The 11,541-nt window shown below is 43.0% G+C and overlaps 1 protein-coding gene across 2 annotated transcripts in view; it reads left to right on the forward strand.

Annotated features, from left to right (window-relative positions):
• Positions 1–9,533, forward strand: part of KIAA1549 (KIAA1549 ortholog) — a 148,538-nt gene extending 139,005 nt beyond the window's left edge. The window contains exons 18-20 of one of the 2 annotated variants that reach the window (XM_033193013.1): positions 1,862–2,019; positions 6,048–6,193; positions 8,134–9,533. In XM_033193013.1, coding sequence (XP_033048904.1) covers positions 1,862–2,019; positions 6,048–6,193; positions 8,134–8,388 — 559 coding nt within the window. In that variant the 3' untranslated portion in view covers positions 8,389–9,533. The remainder of the gene's footprint in view (positions 1–1,861; positions 2,020–6,047; positions 6,194–8,133) is intronic. The other variant, XM_033193014.1, reaches the window with a different exon arrangement.
• Positions 9,534–11,541: the final 2,008 nt, after the last annotated feature.

Below are 11,541 nucleotides of genomic sequence, written 5' to 3' on the forward strand. Positions count from 1 at the left end.
CTGGATTACTTGTGCACACCACCATGCCAGGCTAATTTTTGTATTTTTAGTAGAGATACAGTTTCACCATGTTGGCCAGGCTGGTCTTGACCTCCTGACCTCACGTGATCTGTCCACCTTGGCCTCCCAAAGTGCTGGGATTACAGGCATGAGCCCCGACGCCTGGCCAGTACTGCTAGTTTTTAGCATGGATCCATGCAGTACCACCAAATTCTATGAGTAGTCATCATATTCTTCACTGCTCTGTAATCACAGTGTTAACAATGTGATTTATTAATGAAAAATTTATGTTAGCATATCCTTGGTGAGGTAGTCAAAATCATAAACTTAGACCCTTATTAAACCTAGACCCTTAAGTCTTTAGTAGTCTGTGTGACAAAAGGGGAAATACATGGAAAGCATTTCTGTGGAATTTGAAATTTTGAAGGAAAGCCCTTGTTCCCATTGTTTGAGTGGAGACTGAACTGAACCAACTGCTTTTGTGCTTTTTACTTGAACAAACAGCTAGCAGACGTGGTTATTCAGACTCGGGTGTTTAGCAGACACTGTCTTGAAAATGAATGAAGTGAGCCTGTCACTTCAAGAAAAACAACTGCCAGTATTTGTTGCTAATGATAAAATGAGCTTTCAAGTGAAAATTTGAATTTTGGGAACTTGTCTGCCTGCCACTGTGAACTTGACAACTTCCTAGCACCTAAAGACTTTTCTGGATGAGTTTGATAATGAGATTAATGGAAGAGATTTTTTTGATACTGCAAAATGAGAGGTAACAATATAGAGAAGGTTTGCATAACTCAGTGAACTATGTTCCAAATGACAGATGTCATAAAATCAAGCATGGGTTAGAGATCCTTTCAAAGTGCAAGTTGGAGCTGTGGGTTTTAGTGTAACAGAGTATGAAAAGTTCACCAATATCATTTCAGATCCATATTGCAACTGACCCCTGAGGAACTAACACTTGTTGAATTTTTATGTGGTATCAAGAAGAATGCCTGCAATATTTTAAAAATATTATCTGAAAAGGCTCTTAAAATACTTCTTCCTTTTCCAACTATGTATTCTGTGAAGCCAGATTTTCTTCCTAACATTGAGCAACTGACAGGACGCAAACTCTATGAGAATCCTTCTATTAAGGAAATTTGAGCAATATAGCACTATTCTTCTCACTACTTTTTTTTGAGGGAGGATTGATGAATAGTTAATTTCACAAAAAATATTGTTAATATATGTTTAATTGTTATTTGTAAATAAGTTTTTAAAATAAGTATTTACATTTTTTTCCATTTTAATTTCTAATCTGGTAAATATCAATACAATCCACATAAACAAAAGCTCTTGGGAGTCCGCAGTAATTTTTATGAGTCAAAAGAGGTCTGGAGATAAAAAAAAGTTTGTGATCCGCTGCTTTAGAACACTGCTTTTCAGCCCTGTTGGACAGCAGGATCATCTGTAGCTTTAAAAATTACCGCCGTGTTGGTCTCACCCCTAGTGCTTCTGTTTGAATTCGCCTGGGGTGCAGTATGAGCGTCGTGATTTTTTCAGGCCCCCCACGTGATGCCGACGGGTAGCCGGGGGTAGGAAGCACAGCACTAGGCAGATGCTGGAGATGAGCAGGCCCTGGCCTTGTCAGCATCAACTGTATTGCAGGCACTGTTCTTAGCGCCAGAGGTAGGGCAGTGAAAAATAGAAAAGTCCCTTCCCTCGGGGAGCAGGAGAAACATCTCTTCCCTTTCTAGGAGAGGAAATGGCTAAGCAGGTAGACAAATAAGTGTTACCTTCTGTAAGGTTGGAGGTGGACCTCATGAAATACCAAGGCCAGGGTGCAGTGGAGTCCTGATGTGCTGGTTTGCTTTGCCTTCAGACCAGGTTTTGGCCCCGGTTTGCTGCAGTCTTCAGAGCTGGTGCCCCCTGACCCCCAGCAGCCACAGGCGTCCGCTGAAGCCCCATTTGCTGCCAGAGGGATCTACTCGGAGGAGATGCCGTCGGTGGCCCGGCCTCGGCCTGTCGGGGGTACCACAGGTATATGTGGCTGTTTAGCTTCCATTTCTGAGCTATGGGACATTTACTTTTTGGCTAAATTGAAAGAAACTTTATTTTAGGTGTCTCAGAGTATCAGTTTGCAGTGGTCTCTGTCGCTGTTCAGGGCTGTTTCCCCTCAGATCCTGACCGAGATGGAGGTGGAGAGAGAGGAGACAAAGAGACCGAGCTCCTAAAGCTGCTGTCTGCTGATTGGCTCTGGCACCAGGCCCTTCATGTGAAATTCACGGCACACTTCCTTCAGGAAAAACGTTTCCAAATCCTTACTGTAAATGGAAAGATCTAGGTGTGAGCACTTCGGATGGCATGAAAACAAGATTTCGTTTTCAAAAAGGTGCTTTTTTCAGCTTGAAATGAGCAACTCTCAAAGTCTGGGTGACAGAGCAAAACTATCTCAAAACAAAACAAAAGCAAGTTGTTTAAGCCAATTCCAAATGTGCAATAATTGGTGGATATTTTTTCATTATGACTTTTCTAGGAAATTCTTTTATTTTGCATTGTCTGTTACTCAGCAAAACAAATAATATATCCTGGAATCCTATAGGTTTTCCTGAACTTTACAGGTGCATTGCTTTACAGTGAGTCTTGATTCTCCTGCTAATTGTTAGGTATTTGAACTTCCCTACCTGGCGTGTATACTAAGCAAAATTCAGATGTATTCATTTTTAGTTTAAAATCTGAACGAATATAGAAATTATACATATCAAACATTCAAAAGGAAATTATTTTAAAATTTCTATTAGATGAAATTATGTAAAAACGTATAATAGAAAATGTTAAGATCTATTAGAAGGATTACGTTTTTAACTATAGAAAATTATGAAACATGTATTTGTCTGAAAATTGCCAGTTATTTTCAAAAAAAAGAAAACAGAGTACCTAGGAGAAATGTACAGCACCTCATGATCAAGAAGTATTTTTATTGTAGAAGATACCTCAGATCAATTAAGTGGGCCAAGCTGAAAAGGTCAGTGAGAAGAGGAAAAAGGTCCAGTTTTTAAATTATTTTAAAATTGCAAATTAACACCATAATGCACCATTTCAGTCATGAAATTCTTTTTATAATAATGCATCCAGTTTCTCCATCTGTGTGTACTAGGAATATCTGTGCTTACCTCCTTGGTTGTTGAGCTGATAAAAGAAGAGGACAGAAGTGCCCAAAATAGTGCCTAGCATGGCATAAACTTTCAGTAAATATTAGCTGCCATGACTGTTGTCACTGTTATTTTCAGTGGTGGCATAAATTATTAAATTTTTGGAAGGCAGTTTGGCAGTAGGACTTACAGAGCCTTTGATTTGTTAATTCCAGTTCTGGAAATCCAGGCTCACTCTCCTAAAATCCAAAATATTGAAAAACGACGTGTGCCAAGATATTTGTCACAGCATTGTTTGCATAATAGCAAAGACTTGTTAGTTTCCTCAGATACTCGGGAGTGAGGGCATCCCTGAGTAAGTCCTGCAGCTACTTAAGATGAAGAAGTCATGAAAAGCCAGAAAAGGGGAATTTGAGATTTACCAGTTGCCTCCTATGTGTTTGATGCTTGATTTGTTTTATGTCTTTAATCCTTGAAATAACCCTCTGAGGTAGATTTTTTTTTCTTTTCTTTTTGAGACGGAGTTTTTACTCTGTTGCCCAGGCTGGGGTGCAGTGGCACGATCTCGGCTCACTGTGACCTCTGCCTCCTGCGTTCAAGCGATTCTCCTGCCTCAACCTCCCGAGTAGCTGGGATTCGGATTACAGGCATGCACCACTGCGCCTGGCTAATTTTTGTATTTTTGGTAGAGATGGGGTTTCACCATGTTGGCTAGGCTGGTCATGAACTCCTGACCTCAGGTGATCCGCCTGCCTCAGCTTCCCAAAGTGCTGGGATTACAGGTGTGAGCCACTGCACCCGGCTGAGGTAGATTTTTTATCCCTGCTGGAGAATTGAGGAATCAAGGCTCAGCAGTAGCCATAGCCCATTGCTCAGGGTCACATGGCTTGTCGGTGGCTGAGCTGGAATGCAAACCCCGGCTTGCTGGGCTCAATGCTGACTCATGGAGGAAGCCTGTGCTGTATTGTTAAGTGAACAACACAGGGTACAAAATCCTACCGAATGATGGTTTCAGCTACTGGAGTGGCTTTACACAGCAGGTGTGTTTTTCTCCCTGTGCAGTTGGTTGAGCCTTTGGAAATGGGGAACACTGCACTGCTCTTACAGCATTTTGCAAGATTTGCTCAAACAACGTCTGTTGGGCAAGGAGTGCTGGCAGTCCTGATCATTTTAATACCGTTAGAATTTTTCAGTAACTGACCCGGTGCTCCAGTAGAGTGCATTGCTCTGCCCAGAGCCAGGACAGCTTTTGCTGACTTTTAGTTATCATTAAATATCCAAATAAAACCATTGAGGAGTTCTTTTTTTTTTTCTTCAATGTGGTTAATTAATTGAGGTTGTTGGTCAGGTACCAACAATTATAGCTCAGAGCTATAATCCCATCATGTTGGGAGGCCAAAGTGGGAGGATCACTTGAGGCTAGGAAGAGTTCAAGACCAGCCTGGCCAACATAGTGAGACCCCATCTCTTAAAAGAAAGAATTGAGAGAATTGAGGTTGTTAATTAAAGAACTAGAGTAGGAATAGACTTAAAGATGGAGGAGGTGCCTCCTTTAGCTGTGGACGCTTGGAGCCTTTGTGGTTCCAGTCTGAGCATCACTGGTGAATTTGAAGAAATTTCCAAATTTGGAAATAAGTATTCTATTTCACAGTGCTTAAGGATCACTTTTCTCCCTTATTTTGCAGTATAGGTGTATTTCCATATGACAGAAGTTGATGCGGGAGAAAAATATTGTGTATTACCTGGCTTCCATAGCCACAGGAGGCTGCAGATGTCTGGGTGTAGGAGGGTAATTAGCTCTAGAGAGTCCTCTGGCTCTGCCATCAGCTCACCTCACCAGTGAGGCTGGGGGAGTGGTTTTAATTATATTGTGGCTACATTACAGACACAATATGGGTTATAATGAATATATACTTTAATATGCTGGATTTAAATAGATACATATCCTGCCTTTTAAGGAAAAAAAATAAGCGTATTGTATATCCAGCTCCTTGTGAATCTCGAAGCCACAAGCAAGAAAGAGCCAGGCTTCAGCTTCATAGTGGCTCCCAAACCTTTCACGCCTTTCTTAGTAAATGAGCTGTTCCTTGTTGGTAACTGCCACAGAGATGGATGGAAGTACCTTCTTGGTACCGTTTATCCCCAGTGCTAATGTCTAGTCACGAAAATAAGGGCATTTCTGTCAGCCTCTGAATGAAAAGAAAATCAGAGTCCAGGAACCAAGAAGCTCACGGTCTGTTGCTCTTAGGAAATGCCATTTCTGGAGCTAGAACTGATACCAAGTCATGATCCCTTGTCCTTAAGGAGTGCAGTGGTCAGAGCTGACAGTGTCTTCTGACAGGGTGTTTTGGAGGGAATACACCATGACTAGACATGGGGAACCCATGGGGAAACAGTTGCATCAGGGGCAGGATGGTGGTTCCATCACAGGGAGGAAGGGTCTCCTCATGCAGTGCTTCAGGAGAGGAGCCCGCGGGCTTTCTGATGGGCTGGTAGGAAGTGCGCAGGAAAGAGGAGTTGGGCATAGAGTATAGGTTTTTAGATCTGAACAAGTAGGGCTGCACGGCCCTGGGTGGAAATGGGGAGGGCGAAATGGGGGACAGGCTTAGGCTTAGGGATGAATGTCAGGGAGTCAAGAATTCTGTTTCAGACTTTTTTGCAATGGGATTTTCTTCTTTTATTTGTTTATTTGTATTGCTTGGTCCATGGTGCTTCATGGTACATTTTCCTACCTATGGGACCCTCAGGAAATGCTGACAGTATGGCAGTTGAGGTGAGATTTCTGGAGATAGAACTGGTACGAAGTCCTGATGCCTTGTCCTTAAGGAGTGTAGTGGTCAGAGCTGACAGTGTCTTCCTCGGCAGCCATACTCTCCTATAAATGTTGACCAGGCCACTCCACCGTGTTCCTTCCAGGCTCCCAGATCCAGCACCTGACACAGGTGGGGCTTGCCAGCAGAATCGGAGCTCAGCCAGTGGAAATCCCCCCAAGCAGAGGCAGCCAGTACGGGGGGCCAGGCTGGCCTTCGTACGGGGAGGACGAAGCAGGGCGAAGAGAGGCCGTGAGTATCTCCTGTTCAGGTCATCATTTAAAATTTACACATAGGCCAGGCGCAGTGTCTCATGCCTGTAATCCCAGCACTTTGGGAGGCCAAGGCAGATCAGGAGTTTGAGACCAGCCTGGCCAACATAGTGAAACCCCATTGCTACTAAAAATACACACACAAAAATTAGCCGGGTGTGGTAGTGTGGGCTCTGTAGTCCCAGCTACTTGGGAGGCTGAGGCAAGAGAATCACTTGAACCCGGGAGGTGGAGGTTGCTGTGAGCCGGGATCGCGCCACTGCACTCTAGCCTGGATGACAGAGTGAGACTCTGTCTCAAAAAAAAAAAAAGACATAATCCCTCAATTTAGCAGCTTCTACTTTGGGGTCCCTTTTTAAAACCTACATTTAAAAAAGTTTTAACCTCTGTCACGTTTTCCCGCCTTGCTTGTGTTTTGGCTTATAGTTTTTAGCATCTAGCTTTTAGGAAGTAAGTATATAATTTTTCTCGAGGCAGAGTTCAAGCTTAGTAGTAAATTTGAATCTATGGGTGACAACTCTGGAGTTGATGTTTGGTGAGATTGCTGTATAAATATTCATGCTCTTCTGCAGCGTTTGTGTTTCACTGTGGGTTTATTGACGTCATTCGTATTATGACCATGCGTGGGTAATTTTGTAATAAGCACACAATTGGGGATATTTTAAGGCACAGGCTTTCTTTTTGAGACTTCTGTTCACTCACTCACTCAATATGAGCATCGGTAATTCCTACAAGTGCTTTCATTTGCTTTTCTCAAGAACTGTATATCCTGGGGGGATAAATTAATGAAGTTTGAAAATACCACCCAGAATATTACTTTTTGTTTTCTCTTGATCGTTATGCTACAGCGTCCGCTGCATTTCTGTGCCTTCCCAACACACACACTCAATTCCTTTCATGGCTGGACGCCCTTACTCAGTGAAAGGACATTAACTTTAGAATAAGGCGTTTCCCTAAAGGAGACATTGTTATACTTAGAGTCTCAGCTATCTGCTTTAAGTTTGCTGCCATTTCTCTTTTTGCCTTCGTTTTGCCCAGCTTAGCTTCATGAGGTGTTTGGGGTTGGTTTTGGTGTTTTGTTTTTTTGAAAAAATGGAGACAAGGTCTCACTATGTTGGCCAGGCTGATCTTGAACTGCTGGCGTCAAGCAATCCTCTCTCCTTGGTCTCTCAAAGGATTGAGGTTACAGGTATGAGCCACCGTGCCTGGCATGGGGTATTAAGGTTTTCCCGTCACATCCACTTTGGAGCACTGCTCGGTCACTATTTGGAGAAGTGAAACGCAGAAAGAACCTAGAGCTGGAATGCCACGTTTAGCTCACAAATAACTTGGCCCTACGTGTTTTTTCGTATGCAGATTTAAATACTCTTACATATAAATGCAAAGAGACATTTTTTTCCACTGAGGGGGAAAAAAACATGAAAAAAATCTGAGAAGTGTAATAATTCTTGTGAAACTAATACCAAATCTTTATGCTGCAAATATTAGCAAAACTATTTTATGCTTTAGTGCAGATAAGTTTTTAAAGACAAGGCTCTACAGAGCCCTCAGTAGGCACACACACGCAGAGACAGGAGACAGCAGCTAGATAAAGCGGAAGATGGTTGTGTGGGCTCCAGTCCAGGGCAGAGGCAGCTGTTCCCCTTGTCAGCCTTGCGTGGATCCGCTTACCTCCTTCAGCTCTCACATATCACCTGACCTTTCACCTCATGGGGCACTGCAGCCTCCCTCCCTTCCTGTTCTCCCCAGCCCCTGGTGTCTTCACCCCTCACCTGCGGCATAGGCAGCAGGGCCCTGTTGGAGGGCTGAGTTGGTGGATGGACGTGGGCGGTCCCGGGGACCTTCCTAAAGCCAGTTTGCACTTGACGTCTCGGCTTATTCTTCCGTAGGAAGTACAGTGACATTTGCCATGTTTTTCAGACACACATGCTCGGACCTCAAGAGTATTCTTCTTCACCGCTATTTCAGGTGCCAAGGACTTCAAGCAGGGAGCCCTCAGCTCCTCCCGGGAACCTCCCCCACCGGGGGCTGCAGGGCCCTGGGCTGGGTTACCCCACCAGCTCCACGGAAGACCTCCAGCCCGGCCACTCCTCAGCCTCTCTCATCAAAGCGATCCGCGAGGAGCTCCTCCGGCTCTCCCAGAAACAGAGCACCGTGCAGAACTTCCATAGCTGATCGGCCTCGCCTCGCAGATTTGCCAAGTATCCGCTTCCCGTGGAAGCAAGACCAAAAGGAAATCAACTGAGTGGGTGTTTGGAAGAGGAAAGAGCAACTCCTGGGCAGTCTGCCTAAGGGAGGGAGCAAGTTGCAATTTAGAAGATGCCATATGTCACGTGACAGCTCACAAGCCTTTCACTGGGCTGGCAGTTGACCACTTGGGTTCGGTTGAAATGTACGTATTTTGGCCAAAAGCCAGCAGCACTTCACAAAAACAAAACACAAACCTAAGCTAACAAAACGACTGCATTCGTCTCTTTTTTAAAGGCAGAGATTGAACGTATAGACAGCATAGGGATGAAAGGAACCAAGCATTCCTGTGGCATTGAGACTGGTACGTGTACAATGGACCTGCTGCTTTGTTTTCTGAAAAGAGGTTTGAAGACATTTTATTAACAGCTTGATTTTTCTCTTTTACTCCATAGGAACTTATTTTAATAGTAACATTAACAACGAGAATACTAAGACTGTTTGGGAATTTTAAAAAGCTACTAGTGAGAAACCAAATGATAGGTTGTAGAGCCTGATGACTCCAAACGAAGCCATCACCCACATTCTTCCTCCTTCTTCTGGTGCTAAGCTCCAAGGGCCCTTCACCTTCATGTCTGAAATGCAACTTTGGCTTTTTCAGTGGAAGAATATGTTGAAGGTTTCATTTTGTTCTAGAAAAAAAAAAAAAAAAAAAATCCCTCCCAAAGCAGGGCAAAAAGCTTTATATTTATTTGGTTATCCAAAATACAGATCAAAGTTGAGATCTACGTTCTTCATTGTATTTGCTGTTTCTTAATTGGGCATATACAACTCCTGATCATGTCCCAGGTCAGCACCGATCGCTCAGGCCAATCCTGTAGAATGAGGCTTTCAAGAGATCCTCACTGATCCTTTCTTCACTTTGCTATTGATTTGTTCACAAATTATGTTTGAATGAGAAATCTTCCGTAAGCAAAAGTTATTTACGAATTCCCAGCACCACCATATTGTTACACATACATCCCTACCAGTCACATTCCCTGTGTTCAGAGCCTGGAAATGAAATTGAGTTCAGTTCAGCCTCTGTGTAATGAATCAAGAAATGTAAAAGAGCTTTGAGACCACAAGGGAAAGGAGAGAGTTGCTTCTCATTTCTGATTTTATTGTGCTCTTATTCTGTCGAGTGGCTCTTAAAATTGTCTTATGCTCTTTGGGCCTAAGAGGGGTCATCTCGCTTAAGATTTACTCCTGATGTAAACATTTCCCCCACTTTCCAAATAATGGCAAAGAAAACAGTGGCAAGTGCCATTCTGTTTTCTGGTACCTGGGTGAAACTCAGAAGAAAAGCAGGCTTAGCTAAGAGATTTTCACTATGAACCTGTTTTTGTTAGATCAACGAAGACGGTCATGCATTGCTTAATGATGGGGATGCATTCTGAGAAATGTGTCATTAGGCTGTTTTGTTGCTGTGCCAACATCCTAGAATGTACTTCACAACCTACATGATATAGCCTACTGCACACCTAGGCTGTGTGGCATGGCCCATTGCTCTTAGGCTATAAGCCTGTACAGCCTGTTACTGTACTGAGCACAATGGTAAGTATTTGTGTATCTCAACATATCTAAACATAGAAAAGGTATGGTAAAAATACAATTTTATAATCTTATGGGACTGCCATCAATATGTAGACCGGCATTGACCAAAACATCCTGATGTGTGCATGACTGTACTTTTCATTAAATAACAGATAAGGGGCTAGAATTTGGGGCTCTGACTTATCAAAACCTGTGTATCTGTGTCAAGTTTTAAGACCCCTGAAACAGCTAAAACAGGTTTCCAGAGTGTAATCACTGGATTTCAAAACCGTGTTTCAGCCCTTCATTAATGAAGCCTGTTGTACAGATTGAGAATCTTATAGTATGAGGAAAGTGGGTTCTGGGAAGTTAAGATGTAGCCAGTTTTTATCTGGACACCTCGGAAAGCGAAGGAGTGCAGGAGAGTAAATCTCTCAAGGACGTTAAATAAAGGACCAGCAGCATCTTATCAGGCGATCCTCGGAGGTTCCAAGGAGCATTGGAGAGAATGCCCCCTTCTGGGCTTGATGACTTGGTTTTGGTTTAATATGAAATTTCTCTTGGTCTTGATTTAATACCCGACTCTCCCCAAACTGAACGATTTTCTTTGTATGTCACTCAAATATACCAGGTTTCCTGAATATCTTATTAAGAATTTCAGAGATCCAAGCAGAATTTTATTATGGACACCTTGTAATGAATTCAAATCGTATGACAGCAAATGGGATAAATGGCCCCTTCTTTCCCAGTTCTGCTCGGAGCCATATGGGCTTGCACATAGAGTGTACTAAAAATGGTGACCTCCTTTAAGCGTTGCAGAAAGAGGGCTCTGTTTCAAGTTGGGCTGACTATAAAAGCAATTTTGATGTCTTTCAAACTACCATAAAGGGATTTTAACTGTATTTTTATTCTTAGAAACAATACACTTTTAAACAGATGTCAAGACCAAAGATGATGTATAATAAACAGCCGGTGGTTGTGGTGTGGTGTGAGCAGACCCCCAGATCACCAGCACTGTGTTGGTGGTCATAAAGCACACGCAGTTTGTATTTGCTTCCTCTGGACGCCTGCCACAACAGTTTTACCAGTCACCAAACTCAGAACAAACTAGCTGTGTGGGCAGCACAATACCCTAGCGGTCTTCAGACATTCAGTTCATGTCATCCACTGAAAAGAAGGGTCCTCGTGTTGACAGTGTGTGGCTTTGGAGTCCCCTTATGGAAGCACTCTACAATGAACAGTTGAATTTTATGTCTATTTTTTCCTATTTTAAAAGTTCTAGTGGTAACACAAACTGTAAATTTGAGTCAGAATGTTTGGAGAAATGATTTTCTTTTTTTTCCAGAGTCTACTTTGTCACTCACTGACTGTGTCTGGTTCCTTCTCTGAACTTCATTCTTCCCATCAGCCAAACAAGAACAGACCTCCCCCGCCTCGTCCCAGGCTCCCTAGTTGTGAGAATCAAATGTAATCATGTGTACAGATGTCCCGTGAGGAGAGCGCATAAAGCACTGTGAAAATGTAACATGCAGTCTGTATGGACGCCCTGGGATGAGCGATGTGAAG

Source organism: Trachypithecus francoisi, unplaced genomic scaffold (assembly GCF_009764315.1).
Source record: "Trachypithecus francoisi isolate TF-2019V2 unplaced genomic scaffold, Tfra_2.0 Lachesis_group4, whole genome shotgun sequence".
Classification (NCBI taxonomy): Eukaryota; Metazoa; Chordata; class Mammalia; order Primates; family Cercopithecidae; genus Trachypithecus; species Trachypithecus francoisi.